This window comes from Vanessa cardui, chromosome 12, assembly GCF_905220365.1.
Source record: "Vanessa cardui chromosome 12, ilVanCard2.1, whole genome shotgun sequence".
NCBI lineage: Eukaryota > Metazoa > Arthropoda > Insecta > Lepidoptera > Nymphalidae > Vanessa > Vanessa cardui.
The window spans coordinates 14152417-14178300 of NC_061134.1; the positions used below are offsets into that span (position 1 = coordinate 14152417).

Below are 25884 nucleotides of genomic sequence, written 5' to 3' on the forward strand. Positions count from 1 at the left end.
TTGAGTCGACGGTCTTTTTAGGGATAACCCTTGACTCCAAACTGCAGTGGGGCACCCATTTGTATGCCCTGGCAAGAAAACTAAGTAGTGCCATTTATGCAATAAAAATAATTAGAAAACTTACGGACATAAGTACTGCTAGACTAGTTTATTTTAGTAATTTTCACAGTATTATGTCATATGGAATGTTGTTATGGGGTAATGCAGCAGAGATTGAAGTTGTTTTTATTCTACAGAAAAGAGCTATCCGATCTATTTACAATATTAGCTCCAGGACATCATTACGCGAAAAATTTAAAGAAATAGGTGTATTAACGGCTGTTTCACAATATATTTATGATAATATAATCTTTATACAAAAGAATATTAAAAATTATTCTATCAATGCTGATGTACATACTATTAATACAAGAAATAAGAATAAACTTGTAACCCCCAGTTTCCGTTTGCATACGGTAAATAGAACGTTTTTGGGCAATGGTATACGCATATATAATAAGATACCGGAAAATATAATCAATTTACCATTTTCAAAATTTAAAAATATTATTAAGACTAAATTAATAAATAAATCATACTATTCATTAAAAGAGTACTTTTTGGAAAGAAACGCCTGGAGTTAGGCTCGGGTTCCATCATAGGACGCTAATTACTGTCAATAACAGCATTGTAAATGTGTTTATTTGAAAAGAGCAACTATGCGAGTTTCTTGCCGTTTCTTCTCGCTAGAAGCTGCTTTCCGAAACGGTGGTAGTATTTGATTATTGACGATTCAAAAACGCTTCATTATGAAGTTTACTTGAATAAAATTGATTTGATTTGATTTGATTTGATTACATAATATTTACCAGTAAGACAGCAATATTGCACTCAGTGGAGCTGATTTGGTGATAAGGCTTTGTGCAACCCCATCTGAACAGGTACTACCCACTCAGTAGCCACCACCAAGATAGAGAACACCAACTAAAGATAGAGTTTCTTTTATTCCGATTGTTAGGGTTAGTGAGCCAATGTCACCATAGGGACTGAACTCCTATAGTTGTTAGCACGTTCACGGTGTTAATAATAGCAGGGAGTTTTTGACACACAGGGTCTTATGCTAGTATCGATATATATATATATGAAAATAGATGATATATTTATTTTTATTACCATACTTTGATAGTATAACGGCTTCACAGACTCTAACATTAATTTCACTCTTTTTGTCATAATTACTTTGTCATTTGAAAGAAAGAGACAGCATCATCTAATCACGCCGTATGTTTATATAAGTATACATGTTATCTTGGTTATCTTTTCAGATGTTACAAACTTGGAACTTGAAGAATTAAGTGAAAGGAAGGTAGCAAAAAACGAAACGGAAGATATTACTGAATTTTGATAAATGTAATCTATTTTTAATATTATGTAAATAAATTATTCTAAAAGTCTAATAAACGGTATACTTAATTGGTTGTTTTAACATTTCTTATATAAAACGTAACATAATATGAGCCAGTATAGTACGACACAACTTAGATAAAGCATCGGCAAAATTCGTAAAACCGATCACATCCGAATTAAGTGCGCTCTCCCAAATTATCAATATTTATGAATGTGTGAATATGATCTTTGCACAAACGTAATAACTTGTATTATCCTATGACCTAATATATTTGACACGTCAATTTACATGCGCTTGCTTTCTCGAGTTGAACTGACACGAGAATCTATAGCGACGTATGTATAGCGCGATAAGGAGCTATTTCTATTGGTTGTATAAATCGGCAGTAATCAGTTTTATTGAATTTGTCGATGCTACATCTAAGTAATGACATACTATACTTTATTAAATTATTGTAATCTTCCTCTCGATAACAAATTTAAGACTTGATAATCTGAAGTTACTCGGTCCTAATTAAGGACTAATAATCGCTAATATTTATCAGATTTATTTCCAGCACACTTTTCGGGTTAATATTTTGTGAACAGTCTCGAGTACTAAGTACACAAAGTATACTTGTTTCTGAAAAACGAACTTTATAACTATCAGGCACAAGGTTCAAACCATTTCTTGTTTAAAGATTACGCATATGTATCTTATATTTTGACCCTTATACTCTAATCATAATCGATCTTCTCAAATTTGAACTTTGTTGTATGGACTACAAAGTTCATAATACAATAATTACAAGATATTTTTATATCGTTATATCATTACACAGCGCATCTTTTAATATCGATACAAGTACTGATTAAAAAGAAAAAAACAATCTATCAATAAGACAAGACAAGCAACACCTAAAAAGCGAGTGAAGCCGGGGACGACAACTTGTTTAAAATATAATCTGTATAAATAAACAGACTATATTGTGTTACTGTACATCTGTTTTGGCTAATTTAAATGACATTTCCTTTTATCATCTAGTTTGCAAATCTGTAGTCAATTTCAGCTCCATTGTGAGGTCATTAGCATAATTATTTAAATTAGTATTCAACAAATCTGCCTACAATTATGAATTAAATTTTGCCTCAATATGACTAAACTAGCTGTTTTGCTTTGAAGTAAATCTCATGTAATATTATTAAAATAGCAATTAATAATTGGTCTGTTTGGATATTCTATCTACCTTGTGTTTCGTAGTTAGGAAAATTTATATAATAATAGGAAATTAACAATTATTATAATTTGAATGAGGCAAAGATTCTTTAAGCTTAATAACACCTTTTTAAGACAAATCAATATGCACTTAAAAGTTAAAATTTTTTTTTGCGTATTCTTCTGTTTCTACAAATTAATATGTTTAGCTAGCTTTAAATCTAACCGACGAAATACTGATGAATAACAATGATCAAAATATTTCTCTAAGTAAAATGAAATGAAAAATATAAGACTACTTAAAAGTCGATTCACGATTACACAATGTAATTATTGTTACTTTTGGAGCCGGTGTCAGCCAAGAAAAAAATATAGTCGAATTGCTAATCTTCTTTTTGAAGTCGGTTAAAAAGGAGAACAGTCGGCTTAGGTATGTAGTAATATTATTAACTTTGTACATATAAAGGAAAGTAGCCTAAGCCTTTGCGTACATGCACAAGTTATATATGTAAACAAAAATAATTTTAATGTTATAAAGACAAGAATAAAAACAATATTACTTATTTTTGCCATATAACTTCAGGATAAAACCCTAGTGTCGTGGTATCATTTTATATTAAAAAAATAACATTAAATTGAATAAAATTAGACAAATGCAACAAATATTCGCTTTCTTATTCAACAGACAAAGTCACAAAGCTAAAATCCGGTAAGATCAATAAAATGAATGAGATATCCACGCAGGCCCGCATAGGCCCCGGGGTAACTGGTCGGGGCGATGGCCCCCTACAGTGGTGGCAACGCCGACTGCAACTACAGCCGGGTCGCTGGGTGGATTGCAATCCATGGTGTTCGATCCGGGTGGGGTTCACGCCACAGGGCGATCAAGCCTTGGCAATCGGCAACCTGTGGCGGATCCCACTGTGGTATGTCCATGTGATGGCTCAATAAAACTTCAATGGGACATCTTTTAAGTTTTTTGTCCGTATAAACATTTACATGTCCGTACTTCGAAAGACTCGAAAGCTAATTGACTCTACATCAGAACACCGATCATCGAAGACCAGAGTGAGGCAATATACACATACATTATCCATTATCATATTACGTACGAAATCAGTCTATGAAGTACATATATTAGATTAGTAGTCATTAGTAGTTATTTTATAACTACTAATGAAAAAAAAGTTAGCACTCTGATAACTAAATCTTGTGGTTCAGTACTCCGAAAACATTTTAGTCTTAATTTTCTAAATTTACGTGAATGACAGAATATTATTTATACAGATGCGTACCCAACTTCATAGTAACTTGATTCAAAAGGACCATTCAAAGAGCTCTTAAGTTGATCTACAAAGTAATCTACCTAACCTAGATTAAATTTATATTGGGTCGTTTGTCCTCAAAGGTCTAACTTGTTTAGTCTTTAAATATGATAAAACGAAGTAGGCGTTTCTTTACATCAATATGTTTTCTTAATTTTAAAGAAGTTTATTTTCTTTTGAGCTTTATATTATTTACTTTAGTTCGCGTGAAAGACACCACGTGTAAGATAAATATAAGAAGGTGTGATAAAAAATAGTACTTATGATGTTGTTCAAGTTATATGCAGTTTCATCTGGATATGTAGAGACTTTCTATCTAGATAAGGCCTAGCGGTTAGAACGCGTGCATCTTAACCGATGATTACGGGTTCAAACCCAGGCAAGCACCATTGAATATTCATGTGCTTAATTTGTGTTCGGGTCGAGCCCGTGATCAGTATAGGTGCATACTGTGTTGTTCTATTTTAAAAATCTCATACGATCCTTTAGTCTCCAAGTTTTGCATTTTAATAATAAATTCATAGAAGAGGACCCCTTTGTGATAAATTATAACAGTAAATTTAGTGCGGATAGTGTAAAAATCTACGTTTTTTCCCATTTTTAAATGAGCAAAATTATGAACATTGAACTTATAACAGTCATCGCTTTGTGCATCGGTTAGTGATATATGTGTTTGTGCTAATGAGTTTCATATTGAAAAAACCAAGCAAGTTCATTGAACTTTAACTTATCTTTTACACGGCACATATAGTTCCTAATATTCACAATCATCATTAAGATATCCGTGGCGCAGTGGTTTACGTTGAGCTTTACGCATGTAAAGCTCAACGTACGTGTACGCATGTAACTGTGTCTTGTCGGTCTCGAACTCAGGATGATCGCATGATCATCCTGAGTTCGAGACCGACAAGACACAGTCTTTTTTCTTTTCAAGTGACTTTTAATTGAATATTCTCGACCTAATAATATCTTAACCAATAATGGATTTCTCATGCTGCAAAAAAACTACATCTGAGCCGGGAGGTCCTTTGGTGTGCACATCATGTGACCGCGAATTTCATTCGTCGTGTGTCCTACCCGATTCTTGTATTCTCGATGAACACCTAAAACAATCCTGGCGTTGTTTATCGTGCTCTAATAACTCACCTAAAAACGATACAAATAGTGGGCCTTCCAATAATGTAACTAAACGATAGAGACAAAAAACCAATAAAAATGCTGCTTCATCCGACACGGTAATTACAAGCTCAAATAAGAAAACTATGAGTCAAGTATCAGCATCTTCAGACGATATCCGGCAAATTATAAAAGTCGAGTTTAAGGAAGCTTTTTTGAATTTCCAACATATTCTGGAAGATCTAAAATCTGAAATTACTGTTCTGCAGAAATCCCTTCAGTTTATGAGCGAAAACTATGAAGCCGTAACAAAAAGAATAGATATCGTCGAAAACAAATTTAAGACTTGTGACTCGTTAAAATCTGATTTTAAAAACCTGAGCTCATCTATAGAACTAGTACAGTCTGATATAAATAAGAAGGAACAATGGTCACGCCGATCAAATATCGAAATAATTGGTGTCCCGGAATCTAAAAATGAAAATTTAATGCAGCTATTCAAAAATCTATCCAACCTGGTCAATCACACAGCATGTTCTACCAATGATATCGATTTTATTACTAGAGTTACACCTAAATCTAACGACAGCAAAAAACCTAGGCCAATTATAATTCGTTTTCTTTCCCGTTATAAAAAAGATGATTTTTTAGCTAAACTTCGGGAAAAAAAGCATTTAAAAGCTTCAGATATTGGTTATGCAGGCAACAGTGGTCGCATTTATTTTAATGACCACTTAACTAGTTTCAACAAAATGCTGTTGCGTAAAACTAAGACCTTAGCTCGTGAAAATAATTATAAATACGTTTGGGTCAAGAACTGCTCAATTTTAATTAGAAAAAATGATACTTCTCCTATTTACCATATTAATGCCGAAATTGATTTAAAAAAAATTTAATCTGTACTTACAATTTGTATTTCTCGATGCATACATTTGAATATTTGATTGTTAATCTGTTTTTAAGAATTGTATTGCTATATTTCTATAAAATATATCGACCAAATTACATAAGTGGGATTTGGAGAAAGATGAAACTATGCCCATATTCTGGACAATATTTCCACATTATGTTTATATATATGAATACGGGTTGCTTATGTTTAATAATCTTGGTATTATCAACTAGACGGTTACTTTCCTTTGTAACCGTTAGTTGGTTAGCATATAGTTATATTAAGATCTTATGGCTACTAAGGTGAATTTATTTTATCAAAACGTTCGAGGTCTACGCACGAAACTTAACAATTTATACTCGAATGTTCTTCATTCAGATTATGACGTGATTTGTTTGACTGAAACCTGGCTGTTACCGAGCATTCATGATTCCGAATTATTTGATTGCCGTTATACAATTTATCGTTGTGATCGTGATTATTCTTCCAGAAACGATTCTATGGGCGGAGGTGTTCTTATTGCCGTACGTAAGGGAGTGTCTGTTGGCGACGTGGTTATTAAACCTTCTAATAACGTATATTCCTGTGACATATTAAGTTTGTGTGTTAAAATTAAAAATAGCAATAACCAATCTAGATGTAGAATTTACTGCTGCTATTTCCCTCAATGTAGTACACAATGCGATGACCTAATAAATTTCTACGAAAATATCTCCGAAACGCTTATTGTGAACCCTAGGGATATCTTTCTGATACTAGGGGATTTCAATATTCCTTTTGCGGATTGGTCAAGATCTAGTGATTCTACGTCAGCTCAAGTACACGGATCTAGTTCTCATGCACTTGTCACATCTATGTCAGCTTTCATGAATTTTAATAATCTGAAACAATATAATTTAATTCCAAATTACCATAACCGTCACCTTGATTTGATATTTAGTAACTCTTTATGCTTAGTTAGCCATTGTTTATCACCATTGGTTAAGGAGGATTTACATCATCCGGCTCTAGACATAGTCCTGAAGGATATTCACTTTAGTACCCTTAAAAATGCTCCCCGTACTATTCGTCTATTTAATAGAGGGAATTATGAAATAATTAACAGTGAACTCTCTCGAGTGAATTGGTATGACCGCTTTCATGGACTGGATATAGAACAAGCAACTAACTTATTCTACTTAATAGTAAACAAAATAATAGATACGCATATGCCTTCGAAAACGCTAATTGGTTCTAATAAATATCCAGTATGGTTTACACCTGCTCTAATAAAGGTTTCCAAAGAAAAGTTGATATACCACAAAAAATGGAAAATCTATGAGAACTATAGCGATTATAGAACTTTTAGTTTTTTACGCGCTAAATACAAGCGCTTAGAGACTGAAAGTTATATAAAATACATAGAGTACGCGGAGATGATTCTAGTCAGAAATTCACGTTACTTTTGGACTTTTGTAAAATCTAAAAGGCAGTCGACTGAATTACCTGACGTGATGTTTTTGGACAGTATCTCAGCCGACAATGGCCATGATATTAGTGACTTATTTAATGGCTACTTTTATTCTTCCTTCGTTCAATCCAATTTTGACACAGTCCGTGGTGTCGATGAAATAAATAGCCTGGATTCTTATAATAATCACGCTCTTAACTTGGCTTCTGTTGACATTTCATTGTTTAGTGTCCAAAAATATTTAAAACAGCTTAAAATCAATAAAGGATCTGGGCCTGATGGAATCCCACCTCTTTTCTTAAATAAATGTTATAAAACTTTATCTTTACCTTTATATTTACTATTTTCTCTATCTTTAAGCTCATGTACTATGCCTTCTATTTGGAAAAAGTCCTTTGTCGTACCCATCTTCAAAAATGGTAATAGACATGACATAAGAAATTATCGGCCCATTTCAAAATTAAGTTGTATACCTAAATTATTTGAGTTAATTATTTATGATATGATTTCTCCTTTAATACGTCCTTTAATCTTAAGAGAGCAGCACGGATTTGTCAACAGAAGGTCAAATGAAACGAACCTTTGTGAATTTACGGACATTGTTCTCGAGGCTATGGACGGAGGACATCAGGTAGATGTCGTGTACACCGATTATTCCAAAGCATTTGATAAGATTTCTCATAACATTCTTATTACTAAGCTACGGTCTATCGGTGTGCATGGCGATCTACTTCGCTGGATAGAGTCATATCTAAAAAATCGTAGTCAAGCTGTTACTATAAAAGGGTACTGCTCTTCATTTATTCCGGTACCATCCGGAGTCCCCCAAGGATCCCATTTGGGGCCCTTATTGTTTAATATTTACATAAATGATATCGATAAAGTGTTTAAAAATTCTAACTTTTTATTATTTGCTGATGACAACAAAATTTTCAAAATTATACGTAATAATGAAGACTGTAAGCAACTACAGTGTGACATAAACTCTTTATATAATTACTGTAAAATTAATTCTCTTTTCTTAAATATTAAAAAGTGCAACGTTATTACATTTAGTCGTAAAAAAAACATTATTAAATACGACTACTATTTAAATGGTGAGATACTAAATAGAACTACATTGGTAAAGGACTTGGGTGTTTACCTGGATTCTAAATTACTCTTTGCTGAACACATTGATAAAATTACATCCAAAGCTTACAAAATGCTTGGTTTCATATTGAGGATTTCCAAGGAGTTTAAGCATGTTTCAACGTTTGTATTACTATACCAATCACTCGTAAGACCTCTTTTAGAATATGCTTCTACTGTTTGGAGTCCTCAGTATACAGTTCATATAGATAAAATAGAAAGGATACAACAAAAATTCATAAAACATTGCAAATTTAAGTCGTGCAGTAACCCGCAAACTTTAGAGCAGTATCAATCGTGTTATAATAGACGAATCGAACGCGATCAGGTCATGTTGTACAAAATTCTTCACAATTTGGTAGACTCGAACTATCTTCTTGGTGATCTTAATTTTAATTGTCCTAGAATCAACTCAAGACACAAACCAACATTTAGCTTACCAATAACTAGAACAAAATTCGCAAGTAACCGTTTTGTCTATAGAAGCTGTAAGCAATTCAACAATTTGTTCAATGAATTTGACATATTTTATCTTTCTCTCCCCAAATATAGAAAGTCGATTGAGGCTGTATTAAGCGATAACATTGTGTAATCTTATATCTCTTAGTGTATTGTTTTAAATATAATCTATTAATGTGAATTATTGTGTGAATTTATTATTTTTAATTTACTATATTATTTACTGCCTTACTTAATTTTTAATTAGTTAATGTCATTATAATATGTCTATCTATTTTTAAAGTTCGATTTAATTTAATTTAAATTAGCTTTGAAGATTGTTAAATTTAAAATTTTAATTAAATTTTAATAATAATTATTTGCATCTATACTGTAACTGTAAAAATTGTATGAATTATTTAACATAGGAAACAATTTAGGTTTAAGTAATAGTTTTTGTGTCAAAATTTTTATGTATTCTATAGTTACTGTATGTTTCCAAAATAAATAAATAAATAAATAAATAAATAATTCATCTCGTTTTCAGCGGTGAAGGAAAACATCGTGAGGAAACCTGCATATGTCAAATTTCATAAAAAATTCTGCCATATGTGTATTCCACCAACCCGTGGAAATATGCTCCATGCGTGGTGTATTATGTTCCAAACCCTCCCCTTAATGGAAGAGGAGGCCTTAGCCCAGCAGTGGAAAATTTAAAGGCTGTTACTTTTAATTTTCTATACTAGATCTGTATCTCACAAGCTACTTAACACAAGCTGTAATACAAGGTATTATGTTGTAGTTCAAAAGTGAACCAACAACTACAGGAATCAGATCTTTATTCTCATGACTGACGATTCAATATGTCGAATTTATATTGAGATGTTCGTGCAATACTTATAAAAAAGACATATTTTTATTTGTTTTTTTTTTTTTATTATTTATCTTCACATATCCAAATCATATAAATTGTTAAATAAACCAAAGAACATTTAATATTACAAAAGAAATTTAGTAAGGCTGTCACGAATAACAGACATCAAAATATGGAATATTCTGCAATAAACTCAAATATGCAATAACGCTGAAGCTGACGACAATATAGGGACAGTAAAGAGACGATAATAAAATAAAAGTACTTGAGAGAAATCAACATATGCCATGCATTCATTTTAGGGTTCAATTGGAATCATAAGTAAAGTTTACGAAGAAGTATTACATGTGTGCAAATAAATGTATAAAGTTTTTCTTCTTTTTATGGTATAGGTTGGCGGACGATTATATGGGCCACCTGATGGTAAGTGGTTACCATCGCCCATAAACAATGACGCTGTAAGAAATATTAACTATTCCTTACATCGTCAATGTGCCACCAACCTTGGGAACTAAGATGTTATGTCCCTTGTGCCTGTAGTTACACTGGCTCACTCACCCTGTTGACCGTTGAAATGACTACTGTTATTTGGCGGTAGAATAACTGATGAGTGGGTGGTACCTACCCAGACGGGCTTGCACAAAGCCCCACCACCAAGTAATATAAAGTATACAAACAGTTTACGTATGGTCCCAATGCTTGATAATGACCCCAACTTCTGACGGTGTACATTATTACCTGACTTTTCGAACTACTTCTCTGTCATTTGATTACATCAATTAATAGTTTGCGCTTTAATTAACTATCAAGTACAAGATGACTCGAGACACAAAAAAATGTCTTAGTAATGCTCGAGAAGAATTAATTTTGCAATAATTGACAAGCATTTTGTCCACCAGAAGATCTCCATACAGAGAAGCCTTCGAATCCCGGCAATGGTATTTGAATAACATAATTGTCTAATGCTAGATTCAATTTTCATTCGAGTCAGCTTAAGTCCATTCTAAAGCGCTTGTGGTGCTCTCTGGTATTTAGTTTGATTAGAATTTCACATGAATTGCATAAGCCGGCTTCACATACAGTAACCATGTGTAACCACTGTGTCAAAGACTTCTGCTATCTCCGAAAACCATATCGAGCTTATGCATTCAAGATATTATTCCTAGGAATTCATTTCAACGAGCTGAGATGGCCCAGTGGTTAGAACGCGTGAAGCTTAACCGATTATTGCGGGTTCAAACCCAGGCAAGCGCCACTATAGATACGTGCTTAATTTGTGTTTATAATTCATCTCGTGCTCGGCGGTGAAGGAAAACATCCTAAGGAAACCTGCATGTGTCTTATTTCGTCGAAATTCTGCCACATGTACATTCCATCAACCCGCATTGGAACAGCGTGGTGGAATATGTTCCAAACCCTCTCCTTAATGGAAGAGGAGCTTAAGTTACACTGGCTGACTGGCTCACTTATCCTTCGAACCGGAACATGACATGATAAGATTATTGAGTCATTTAAATGCTATAATTATTATAATCAAAATTAAGTACGTATTATTTTTATAAGAAATGTCACACATAAATACATCTTATCATTATGTTCACATTCAAATATGTAAAAGCAGTGTAGTGATCGGTATGGATGGAGTGGGAGTAAAAAAGAAACATTTATCATCACACGGCCATTGTATGCCAAAAAAGTAGCAGTGTTATGATTCGACGGCCTCAATTCTTTTAAATATATTTTAAAGAAGTTAAGCCGTATAATCCGCTTAGCTCGGCTCGTGATACGATTATAATAATGCTATGAAAATCATACCAGAATTTTATGAAAATTTAAATGGATTCAATTATTTATCCGTATCTGTAAATACAAATTATATTATACCAACTAAAATTTTGATGTATTCATAGTGACCGACTGTCTGACTGTCTGAAAGCCGCGAAGGCAGATCGTGATAAACTTATACTGGAAGATATCGTTAGGAAATCTGTATGTATTGGATTTGAAAATTGTGACGCGTGTGATGAAACTACTGATGAAGAATTTACTGCACTCTTTCTGTTAGAGCGGATTATAAGAGGAAAATAGGGTAAAGTGATGATGACCCAACGCAAAAATCTACCGGTTCGGAGTTAAACACCGCGGACCTGAGAAGAACCGGTGACAGAAATTCACCGGCATAAATATATATTAGTATAACATGTATTTTTGTCATTTGAAACAGCTTGGAGGCGATCATCTTATTCCCAAGGTGTGCAGTCAACTAGAAAGTCATTAGTATTTCGATTCCAAAATGTTATTATTTTGTCAAATTTGTGTTTGATGATGATAGTGTTTGTTAAATTTGGTGATGTATAACATGCTTCCTGCAATATGAGTAATTTCGTGTAAATGGACGAAAGTTTGCGTCAGAGAGGAAGGGCACCTTATCAGATTTGGCAAAGGAACGCGCGGTTATAATCGCCCGTCGGATGGCACGACCCATTTTCCTAGACATAATGTGATGCTGCTCATTATCAACGTGAGATATTCTAGGTCACATCACGTGACTATTTAAATCCTAAACAGTTTTTGTAATATCGGTAGTTCTTTCTTACCATTAAATTCTAGATCGTGTATTAGTCATGGCAATCTGTATATTTTACTCGGAAAATACACTAGAATGTGAATAAAAACATCGTGAGGAAACCTGCATGTGTCTAATTTCATAGAAATTCTACCACATATTGAGCATTCCACCAATCCGTATTGGAACAGCGTGGTGGAATGTGTTCGGACTCTCCTCTCTCCCTTAGCCCAGCAATGGGTAATTGTCTGGCAGTTGTTATGTGTTGTTGTTTTTTATTATATTAAAATGATATCTGCGCAAAGTAAGGAGTCCCAGCACGTTATACATTATGCTCGGTAATACCTACTAATGTAATAAATTTCAAAACAAAATTAATTTTCCATTTATGAGCATCTGTTCTATGAATTTAAATTTTAATTATTAGATTATAATTTAATTATGATTTTAATATAAATCATATTTTATAAATGAACATTGTTGATTAAAATAATTGTTGATGTATACTGTGAATTCTATTATAATTTGAATTGAAGTTTGAAGGGAATGAAATAATATAATTCGAAAGAAAGGAGGTTATATACACATATATCTTGCGTTGCTCCTCCCGTCCTTGTTACAACATATTTTTCCTTAGACGTTATGCAGTTAAGTTGATTCCCAAACACATTTCGTATCCTAATACAAACATTTGCTATTTAAGTTATATATAATTTAAAAAAATAAAACGAGCTAAGATGGCCCAGTGGTTAGAACGCGTGCATCTTAATCGATGATTTCGGGTTCACACAGGCAACAGACAAGCACCACTATATATATGTGCTTAATTTGTGTTTATAATTCATCTCGTGCTCGGCGGTGAAGGAAAACATCGTGAGGAAATCTGAATGTGTCTAATTTCATCGAAATTCAGCCACATGTGCATTCCACCAACCCGCATTGGAACAGCGAGATTGAATATGTTTCAAACCCTCTTAATTAATGGGAGAGGAGGCCTTAGCCCAGCAGTGGGTAATTTACCAGGTTGTTACTTTACTTTACTTACTTTAAAAAAAAACATGTAGCTGTAATTATAAAGTATGTAAAAAATATATATAGAGTCAGCGTGTGCCACGTCTTCCCATAAGGAGACCAGTTCGAAGTCCAGCGCAGATCTGCCAATGTTCATCACGACAAAACATAAAACGCAATAATGTATTAAAGAAGAATGTAAATAATATCTGATGTAATGTATGATCGAATATAAATGATGTAATGATAAAACGAATGTAAATGAGGCTAACATAACTTTGTATTTTTTAAATATTGAAAAAGAGTAACTACTAAGTTTCTTACCGGTTCTTCTCGGTAGAATCTACCGAACACTTGAACACTTACTAGCTTAGCTTAATTGTAAAATGATATGGTAGCTTCACTTAATTGTAAAATGACGATTCAAAAGTGCTTGTAGAAGCCTACTTGAATAAAGTTTATTTTGATTTTGTAAGCCCGTGGATGTTGTTTATATAATATACAAAAAAAACATACACCTGGCAATTATGAGTATCCTTTTCTTTCCTAACCTATCCCCGTAGGTCTTGGAACTCTGACGGTATCATAAGGTTATACTTATTATACAACGAAATTGCTTTTTCTCTCCGGGCTCCCGATAAAAAAATATATTTCATCATAATTTTATATATTGTAACGTAATTACTGAACGAGTTATGTAAACTTGATTCCGTTTTCTCATATCACGAAACAATTTCGCACGATTGTATAATAAAAATTCTCACATCTTCATATTACCATAATATTGCTTTACGATGCAAACATTTGATGTAAGTCAATTTCACGCATATAAAATAATAACAGCAAACGGCGCCATAACAGGGATGAAATAAAGCGGTCTATTGGAATACATAATATTCGTGTTCTTACTTTTATTTTATATACGTATATCAAAAATAAAGCGAAAATCTTTCATAATAGAAGCTTTATTTTAGAAGTTTATTTTACTTGCTTTTTTATAGTCGAAAAATCTACCACTGGTTCGGAAATTAACACCATGGAATTGAGAAGAACCGGCGAAAGCAACTCCTCTGGATTATACATTTTTCTTCATACAACAAGAGACAATACATTTCGCGATTGTCAGACTTAACACGTGTAATAAACTAAGAAGTCATTAGTGATAAAATATTCTTTAGCACACAAGGGCTTTTTTTACGATTCTTCATTACATTGTATAAAACAAAGTCGCTTACCGCTGTCTGTCCCTATGTATAGATCTTTAAAATTAAGCAACGGATTTTGAATTGAATTTTTTTATTATATAGAGTGATTCAAAAGGAAGGTTTTTGTATATGATACATGGACAATAGCAAAGAAATAAGAAAAAATCTGTAGTATATTTAGCGTCAGCATTGCAGCCGTGTGAGGTCGAGGCGGGTCGCTAGTACTATATAATAGATTAAATTGGTTATGTCTTTCTGTAAATGAAGAGGCTCTTGGGGTATTTATCCATAATGGTAATGGCGATCGCACCAAGAATTGTAATACATTTGAACATTGGAATTATTTTAGCGCAAGTGTTATTGGGTAATTCAACGCAAACCGTATCTGTTATTACCTTAAAAATGACGACCTCTGTGGTCGAGTAGTGTGTACACCGGTTTTCAGGGGTACGCCACTCCGAGGTCCCGAGTTCGATTCCCGACTGAGTCGATGTGGATTATTAGTAGTTTTCCACGTTGTTTTGGGTCTGGGTGTTTGTGGTATCATCGTTACTTCTGATTTTCCATAACACAAGTGCTTTAGCTACTTACATTGTAGAGTAATGATGTTGCCTCATATTTATTACATCTAGTATTTACATATTTACATAAAACTTTGTTATAACAATTACACATATATGTTAAAACTTGCATTAAGACAATGTACAAATATCCTTAATCTATGTTTCTACATAGATATAGTATGTTTGACACTATACAATATTTTTGACCATCATCCTGGTAGTATATACAGATACAATATTTGTAAGGTCTGTGTGACTTTTTGCAAAATCATTCAAACCAATATGGCTGTGGAAAAACCTTGCAACGAACCAGTTTGGTTGAGTTACGTTACGTCACGATAACGTTTCGTTAAATTGCATCATGATAATTATCATCAGTTGTTCTAAATATTTACCTGTCACGGCGTCTTTTGTTATAAATTTTGATTAATTCAATGACGCGTTCCAGATAACAACATTAGATCAATTGTAATGAAACTATAATGAGATTATTGAAAACAGTGTCCATAATTTAATATGTGGGTTAAATAACGAGGATTATACTTTTACATAATGAGTCGAGATGGCCCAGTGGTTAGAATGCGTGCATCTTAACCGATGATTGCGGGTTCCAAGCTCCGCTGAATTTTCATGTGCTTAATTTGTGTTTATAATTCATCTCGTGCTCGGCGGTGAAGGAAAACATTGTGAGGAAACCTGCATGTGTCTAATGTCATAGGAATTCTGCTCATGTGTATTCCATCAACCCGTATTGGTACAGCGTGGTGGAATATGTTCCAAACCTTCTCCTCAAACGGAGAGGAGGCCTTAGCCCAGCAGTGGAAAACGACAGCCTTTTGTTGTTGTTGTATAATTCAGGAAATAATTTTATTAAATATGGTTAATTGAATTAAAATGATTGATGAGCACTTAGCTTTAGAAACCGCATCAAAGTTGTTAACCTTTTTTCATATTACAGAAGGTAAATGATCTGGAGGCTTATCTAATGAAAAGTCACTACTTGTTTAGGTTCACCGCCAGTAACGAAATTAATTATAAACAGATTTTCTATTTTTAAATGTTGAAAAAGAGTAACTACTGAGTTTCTCGCCGGTTCCTCTCATCAGAATCTGTATTCCGAACCGATAGAGGCTTCACTGAATGAAGTTTGTTAATTCAAAAGTACTTGAGTAAAGTATATTTCCATTTTGACACAAACAAATCACTTAAACATTCAATTTTACTGACCAATGAACCATTTCAGCTCTAGATAACTGAAGTTCCTACAAATTACAATTTAAGTAATTTGAATAAGGTTCGTATTGGGATTATCGGGATGACTATTTTCCCGTTGATGAATTAAAGAGCACGCGTAGTGGTTATGTTTTCGGGTCACAAGGATCTAGGACAAATCGAAACTAATTTGTCTCGTGTCACTTACGACGTTTCCAAAGCCCCTTTGTTAAACTTCAACTTTTTGGTGTATCTGAATGTAGACTTTGGAATTACTTCTTAGTAAAGCTCATCGAGCCGTGATGGCCCAGTTGTTAGAACACGTGCATTTTAACCTATGATCGCGGGTTCAATCCCAGGCAAGCACCACTGAATATTCATGTGCTTAATTTGTGTTTATAATTCATCTCGTGCTCGGTGGTGAAAGAAAACATTGTGAGAAAACCTGCATGTGTCTAATTTCATAGAAATTGCCAAATGTATATTCCATCATTGGCATTGAGACAGCGTGGTGAAATATCCTCCAAACCTTCTCCTCAAAGGGAGAAGAGGCCTTAGCCCAACAGTGGGAAATTTACAAGTTGTTGTTGTTATTTTGTAAAGCTCACCAAATTTTTACTTCAAAAAATCGTTGTAGATTTGTCTTGGTGAAAGAAAAGGTTCAGTGGATGAATAAGGTCGATTTAATAGTATGTGGATACAAATACAGACAAGCAATTGGGTTTTTATATTTATAATTCATTCGGGCTGAATTGTAAAGGAAATTGTTGGACGGCTACATGTAAGCGTTAGATCAAATCTTGTCCCATGTAGTTAAAGATTCGGACCCAGCGTTTGGATTGGATTCACGTGGTCAAGATTGTTTCTATAAAAAGTGGTGACATGAGGGAAAATAATATTTCATTTCATCATGTTTGAATAAATTCATGGATATATCATCATTACATAGCATAAAACAAAGTCGCTTTTTCTGTCCCTATGTCCCTTCGTACGCTTAAATCTGTAAAACTACGCAACGGATTCTGATTTAGTTGTTTTTAATAGATATAGTGATTCGAGAAGAAGGTTTTTATATGTAATATATGGACGAATTCGTAAAGAAACACTGATAATTTTAGAAGTTTCTACTGTGATATCATTGCACCCGTACAGAGCCGGGGCCGGTCGTTAGTATCGCCATAAATAAAAAAAAAATCTCGAAAGACCCTATAATTTAACATCATATCTTTTTCTGGGAAAATGAACCCTGAAGTTGTGAGATAAATAGATATAAGTACTTTGCTTCTATTAAAGGAATTTGAATTTCAAACGAATTAGTCGTGCTTTAACAAAGTTGTTGAAAATGTAATTGCTTATTTAATTGCGCAGACTGCTTACATCACATATGAATATAATTGGGAGCTGAAAGGCTTTTAATTGTGGGCTTCTTGTTTTCAACTAGAACATTAAAAGTGACCAATAATATTACAACAAAAAAATTGTTACAGATTGATTTGTATGTGTCTATCTGAGATATTTAGATTTACGTTGTTGAATTTAATACTAATGAAGAAAACTATTTGATGACCTCCATGGTCGGGTAGTGTGTACATCGGTTCGATTCCAGGCCGAGTCGATGAAGAAAAAGTTCATTAAATTTATAAGGTGTTTTTGGGTTTGGGTGTTTATGGTACCAAATCAAATCAATCAAACCAAAATAAACTTTATTCAAGTAAGTTTTTACAAGCAGTTTTGAATCGTCATTTAATAATTAAGTGAAGCTACCACCAGTTCGGAAAGTAGTTTCTTCCGAAAAGAACCGGTAAAAAACTCAGTAGTTACTCTTTTTCAACATTTAAAAAATACAAAATCAAGCTAGTTAAATACATTTATTTAAATTAATATATCCTGCTCGTAAGTCAACAGGTATTAACTCCACTTTTTTATCATCTATAAAATCTTGTATCGAATAATATGCCTTTTTACCAGTGTATTTTTTACAAACGATTTGAATTTACGAAACGGCAAAGGTAAAAATGTCGGCGGAATTTTATTATAGAAACGGATACCTTGCCCCATTAGGGATTTATTGACATTTCGGAGTCGGAAACTTGGTGTTATAAGCTTATCCTACTTCTTCTTTGTGCATATTCAACGATTATCATTGATTTTATCAAAGTGATATTGTTGTAAATATATTGCGACGCATCAGTGAGGATTCCTACCCTGTTAAAAACATCCCGAAAAGAGTATCTAGCTCCAAGATTATAAATAAACCAGATTGCTGTTTTTTGTAAAATAAATACAGATTCAAAATCTGCAGCGTTATCCCAAAGTAATATGCCTTATGATATAATACTGTGAAAATAACCAAAATAAACGAAACCAGTGGTATCAACAACAGTTAGTTGTCTAACTTTTCTAACCGCGTATGCTGCGGAGCTGAGTCTTCCTATTAGGGATGATAAATGAGGACTCCACTGAAGTCTGGAATCCAATTCTATTCCCAAGAACACCGTAGTATCGGCTACATCAAGACCGTTTAAAGATATATTATAATTTTGCTTTCTAACATTGGGTAGGGTAAAAACTACACATTTTGTTTTTTGAGCATTCAAAACCAAATTATTTACTTTAACCAATCGTATATTTATGATAATACTAGATAACCGTCGTTACTTCGGATTTTCCATAACACAAGTGCTTTACATTACATTTATACACTTACATTGGGATCAGAGTAATGTATGTGATGTTGTCCAATATACATATTTAAATTTATATTTTATTAATGATATAATATGTTGCGATATACGTAATAAAATAAAAAGATGAATACACACAGGTAATATATACAGTTATAAATAATAGTTAAAAAACAATACTTCGGATTAACATTTAGTTGCAAGTCATGAAAAAATAATTTACATTCTTAAAATAAGAAATGTTAAACTTGGGTGAAAAAGAATAATAAACAATTTCAATTTTGAACTGTGAACAATCTTGCATTTCCGATCAAACAAATAAATTCCATCGGAAGTTGACTGCGGTCACACAATTATTCGAACTGTCCACGTTGCTTGTTAAATAACTTAATTGAAAACTAGACTCGTATTCAGGCGAATCGTTTCAAACATTTCGATTCACAAAAGGCCTGTTTGGCTAATTGGACGTTAAAACCCTCGCGCCTCATGCCTTCGGAATCAGTCAGATGGTCTTATTCGTACAACTTGCGCCTGTATATTTGTTGATGTGGAAATTTTGATGTACCCAAAACTAGAAATACAATAACATTCGTGAAGGATCAAAGATTTCCAGACACAAGAACAGTGATACAAAGATTATTGTTACAAGTTTTCATAATTAATAGTAAATTAAAAAGCTTTGAAGATTGTATTTGAAAATTTGTAAAGCTAAATTGAAACTTAGTTAATTAATTTTAACTCAAAAACTAGTTGCTTAACAATGTTATGCAAAATACCTGGAACAGATAGATCAATTTTGAATTTTTTATTTATGTAAATAGAAGACAGAAATACCGTAGTTTAAAAAAAGCAGCTATTTATCATAGGTTATACCTATACCATAAAAAAAAGAAAAGTAATAAACGTGTAGAGAAACAAAAGATGGCAAAGACTATTTATAATATATTTATCTTATTATTATTTTTTTATGGAATAGGTTGGCGGACGAGCATATAGGCCACCTGATGGTTAGTGGTCACCGTCACCCATAGACAACGACGCTGTAAGAAATATTAACTATTCCTTACATCGTCAATGTGCCACTAACCTTGGAAACTAAGATGTTATGTCCCTTGTGCCTGTAGTAGCATTGGCTCACTCACCGTTCAAACCGGAACACAACAATACTGAGTACTGTTATTTGGCGGCAGAATAATTGATAAGTGGGTGGTACTTACCCAGACCGGCTTGCACAAAGTCCTACCACCAAGAATACCAAGAATACTTACATACATACCTACATAGCATGCGATGTATATTAATCCAGACCGCACTGAAATACCACGAAAAAGAAAGTTCTAAAAATTCTGCTTAAAAGAAAACAAATGCCAATCGGTTAGACCATGCAGTGTACTGGACGAGTATTTTAATTTAGTTTTCCATTTTTGCTGTAAAAGAACTATTCGATATCATATATATTGATAGCTTAAATATTCTTATGTTTTTAAATAATATTTAGTCCGAAAACAAAGGTGTATCTCATTTTCTTGGAAACGAATACAACAATCCGTGCGTTAAATAATTTCTGCGCCGTATTATGTCAGCAACAGGCTCTTTGCTTTCCTCTCTTGGTATCTCAGTAAGTACTTATCTGTGAACAGTTTAAAATGAAAATTAATAGCGTAGAAAACTTATTATAAGTTTAAGAGAATTCATAATTTAATCGCTCTGAGGTCTATTGGTTTAATTTTAGGCTGTAGGTTTCGAGGCTCTGGATTCATACACCCCAAAGTTGGGGTAGAAGAAGTTTTTGGGATGTTCATGCTAATAAATTTGGCTTATAGTTTTTTATGATATAGTTTGGCGGACGAGCATAAGGGCCATCTGATGGCAAGTGGTCACCATCACCCATAGACAATGACGCTGTAAGAAATATTAAAATTCCTTACATCGTCAATGTGCCACCAACCTTGGGAACTGAAATGTCATGTCCCCTGTGCCTATAATTAAAATGGCTTACTCATCCTTCAAACCGGAACACAAAAATACTGAGTACTATTATTTGGCGATAGAATAACTGATAAACGGGTGGTACAAACCCAGACGGGCTTGCACAAAGCTTGGCTACCACCAAGTAAATAAGGTATTTTATGTGTCCCCCGGTAACCGGTAACGTATATAGCATATTAAAATAATCGGTGGCCAAGGTATTACGTAACAAATGTACTGACTTTCTTAACTGATAATTACAAGCAAACTCCGGCAAGGAGCACTGAAGTTTTATATTTTTAATTCATGTCGTGCTTGGTACTTAAGGAAAACAACATGAGGAAACCTGCATGTGACTAATTTCAACGTTAAAGCAGCGTGGTGGAATATGCCCCAAATCTTCACCTTAAAGGGACAGGAAGCCTTGGCCCAGTGGGAAATTAAAAGACTATTAATGTAATCAATAACTCCCTTAAAGATATTGAACGTAGCATTACATAGCACAACAAAATCCTGCAGTAAAAATCTTATCTCTATCAAAAATCTTCCGCCCTAGACTGACATCTGAGATTGTAATAAAATAAATATTGTGTTTTCAACACAAAAACACCTCACAATCTCATTAGCAATGAATGACTTGCTAATAATAATAAGAAATATACCAAACGCTTCGTTTTGCTTCTGTGCGTGAAAACAAACCTTGAGTCGTCATTTGTTCGAGCGATGGGGTTTTCAAATAATCGCAGAATACTTCCTGCATCGAATCTATGTCTTAATTTGTTTATATTAATATTAACGCTACACTTAATTATCCGTATTAAAATTAATAAAAAATATAATATTTTTTCTTTTGCTATAAAGATGAATGCCTACTGCCTGACTCTCATTCCCCTATTTAGTACTAAATACAGATCAGAATCCTAATTTTTATATTTATACTGGAAAATGGTTTGGAAAATAAACGAGTCACTGTCACGACTGCTAGTCTATTTGGATAGAGTGCCCTGAGAACTTATCAATCGGTGTAGGTACATTGAGCACGGTAGTGACGAATCATTAAATGACGATGCAGATAGCGAGCAGCGGAGACGAGTGCTGTCTGTGGGTGCGTCCCCAAAATTACGGTGCGTCAGTTCACAGGTACATAGTCATCATGCGCCAAAGCTCTTATCGTAACTGGAAGAGCGCCGACAGGCTGAGAGATTTCTGAGGAGTTTGACCACAGAAAAATTTTGCCACGATAAGGGTTCAGAACCCTTATCGTGGCAAATTTTTTTTTTTAAAGAAAAGCATAAACAAATTATTTCGGTAGTTTCTTTGTGCTATAAAAAACATCAAAAAAATAAATAAAAAAATCATGATATGGAAATTTTGGAAAAACAATATGTATACTATAATATACATTGCTACGTTTACTGTGATTAGCGCATTTTTGGGACTGTATATTATACTATACATTGCTTTATTTAGGTAGGGTTTGAATTAAACTGCTTTTAACATTTACCAAAAAATAAACGGCATTATTTTAATTAAAAATACACATATTACTGATCATAAAAATATTTAATTATAAGAAATATTTTTTGTATAAAAACTTTACCTAATTAAAACCCTAAAAAATGTTTTTATTATAAAAACGTAGACCCCATTGCTTGTGGTGACTCTAAAAAACAATTTAGTTTTTTCACATAACAAAGGTGAACCTTACAGGCCCCTACAATTGCCTATAATGATATTAATGATATTAATCGCCAAAAAATCTGGTATTTCTTCTCTTGTAACTTTTATGAATCTTCCAGTACTTTGTATGCTATTTAAATTAGTGTGAGTTATAATGATATCTATTAAGTCTTTTGTAAAAAATCTATAAAATTTAAGTAAAGAAGATCAATTAGATGAAACATTTTCCAGAAACATAGGTTTTACTATTTCTGCATTGTTTTTGAACTGTGCTTTTTGCCAAAGAAAGGTAAATTGATTTTTCTAGTACAGTAAAGAGGTTAAGGATGAAATTGAAATTACTGCGTCATAATTACTCTCTGATGGATTAGAAAACACCTTTTTAAGAATAAAAGTAAGAGGAACTTCAGTTGTTTCGGCATAATTGTCATCTGTATGCGTTCCGTCATCATCAGAACTTTGTAAGAGGTTTAACCTTTCGTAGCTGGAATTTATCGAGGCTGTTTCGGAACTTTCTGCCGGTCCAATCATTCCAGCAGCTTCATCATCGCTATTTGCCACATCACTTGAGTCAGAGTCTGCATTCTTTTCAGGCACTAAGGATAAAATCCGCCTAGCTTTTTCACTCATAGCAGTCTAAAACCAAAGCAAAAGAAACATGCAAAACAACCATCCCAACCATCATGTTAGTAAAGCAATAGTGTGTTAGAGATAGGTAAATACTTTATTATTGGTCCCATAATGAAGAAAATTATTCATGCAGTATTAATAAATAATAGATAATACAAAATAATAATAAAAGTAATAATATTTTTATGGGAATCGAGCCCACAACCTCGTGAGTGTCTCAGCAGACGATTTCTAAAACACCTGGGTAGTAGGTTCTTTTTAAATTATAATAAAATTGATTCAGTAGTTCAAATAGAAAAGAAGATTGCAAGTATCTTAAATTTATTTTAAAGTTTAGTTAGTTTAGAGTAAAACAATATTGATCCCGTGAAGTTAGCAATGTATATTATTCTATACACATCAAATGAAAGGTAAATTACTCCTATTGTGGCATTGTATAGTATAATATACGTTAGTAAAAAATACGACAAAATCATGCTAATTCGTATGGTGACAACAGCAATTTTATAAAAATATGTAAGTACAGACATTAGAGAATGTTTATTTTATAAAATACATACACATTAAGGCGCTTAATAATAAAAATAAAATAAAACTTACCTTGGATAAAAAATAACGGTTCATCTTGACGGTTATTTTTCAAATTTGATTTAACATTATTACAGATAACGTAATATTTTTATTTTTTATGTGTAAATAAACGTCTAGAAATGTCATTTGTTCAATAAAAATATGTTAAAATATATTTGTTATAATTGTATATTTTTGTGAAGTTATACGTATAGTATACTATACAAAATAAAGATAAGGGAGAGACGCTTCCAGTTTCATATCATTTTATAAATGATGCAATACTAGCATAGCATTAAAACTATTATACTTAATCTTATACTCGTGTATACATAAGCGTCTGAAATGAAAATATATATAAAAAATTCTGACGTGTAATATAATTATGATATCATTGAAATATTTTTAATAAATAAATATGTTCAAAATTTTTTTTATTAATAATATAACAATGTATAGCCAGTGGCGGTTTTACAAATCTGCCGCTACTTTTTTTCCAACATATGATTTATGTTCTATCGTCCTCATTACATCGGTTTTTTCCCGTTATTAGTGTGATTATAAACTAGGTGATATTTCTGTCAGTTACTAGATTATTTTTCCAACCCGCTATGTAGTGACGACTAAACGCATTACGGACGTAATGTGTATACATATAATTATAAGCTTTTTTTAATTTCTGTTAGATAATAACAAATTTGGGCTAAATCTACCGCCCCTCTAAATCTGCTGCCCTATGCTCCAGCCTACTTAGCCTGTTGGTAAATCCGCCACTGTGTATAGCCAAGCATTATATTGTAGTAAACACACATCTCATACACAAACAACAACACAGTTGTAGACAGTAGTTGCATAAGAGCATGATAAATAAAGCTTGGAAGAAATTGACACCCCGCTGAATCGCACCAAGACACTAGCTAAGAAGGGCTGTGGGTACATTCAACTCAGATCCAAGGATCTCGCATGTTGTTATCAGTCAAGACCATCGAATACCTTTTGAAAGGTTTCCTGGCGTAATGATTTTTTAAATATCATTGCTCTTATGATTAAAAACATAAATACATTGTAAGTTTGCATATTGTTTATCGACTTACGTAGAAAGACTTGTTTTTGTTCATAAATCATTACGTGAATAAGGAAAAATTTAGCACATATCTAAAAATTTCATATTTATAAACAATTGAAATTTCTATTAACATATTGTAGTCAGTATTGTTGTGTTCCGGTTTGAAGGGTGATTGAACCAGTGTTACTACAGGCACAAGGGACATAACATCTTAGTTCCCCAGGTTAGTGGCGCATTGACGATTGAAGGAATAGTTAATATTTCTTAGAGCGTCAATGTCTATGGGTGATGGTGACCGCTTACCATCAGGTGGCCCATACCACAAATCTCAATTACGATTCTTGTGTTCTCCATATTGTATATCTAGTTAAATAATCTTAATGACATTGGTTCGTTGGTCTAATTACTAGATTATAGGATGTAGATTTTTAAGTTTAAAATCAATTATTAGTAAAACATTTAAGTAGGCTCTAGTGAAGACCTTTTTACTACTTAAAACAAAACAAGAGACAACAACAACAATAAAAATAGACTACTTAAAAGTCGATTTACGATTATATAATGTATTTATAATTATTGCTATATTTGGAGTCGGTGTCAGCCAAGTAAACCCTACAGTATATCTATCAAAAAACAATACGAGAATACTTTAAGAAATATGTTTTTTAAGAATTCCCTTTTATACGATAATATACTGCGTCAATCAATGGGCTCGTATCGCTTCTTTCTTTTGATTGTTGAGGCTTGTACCCGTAGCTGACACTGGCTCCAAATAATATAACAGTAACTACGTTACTTACGTTATATAATCGTTAATCGACTTTTAAGTAGTATAATATTTTTAATTTCATTTTACCTAGGACTCTAAAAAATATGTTAATTATGCAATTATTTGTATTACTGTTTAATGCATTTTAATTTG

General features: G+C 33.0%; 1 protein-coding gene and 1 long non-coding RNA gene across 2 annotated transcripts in view; one reads left to right on the top strand and one right to left on the bottom strand.

Moving 5' to 3' along the window:
- LOC124533981 (putative inorganic phosphate cotransporter) overlaps nt 1-1452 on the top strand; it is a 44959-nt gene extending 43507 nt beyond the window's left edge. The window contains exon 12 of the mRNA XM_047109564.1: nt 1305-1452. Within this exon, the coding sequence (XP_046965520.1) occupies nt 1305-1384 (80 nt within the window). The 3' untranslated portion in view covers nt 1385-1452. The remainder of the gene's footprint in view (nt 1-1304) is intronic.
- A 21517-nt stretch (nt 1453-22969) lies between these two features.
- On the bottom strand, nt 22970-24104 carry LOC124533982. The gene is made up of 2 exons (XR_006966714.1): nt 23927-24104; nt 22970-23332 (listed from the first exon to the last, which is right to left on the bottom strand). It is a non-coding gene; the product is annotated as an uncharacterized LOC124533982 (long non-coding RNA).
- Between the last annotated feature and the right edge of the window lie 1780 nt (nt 24105-25884).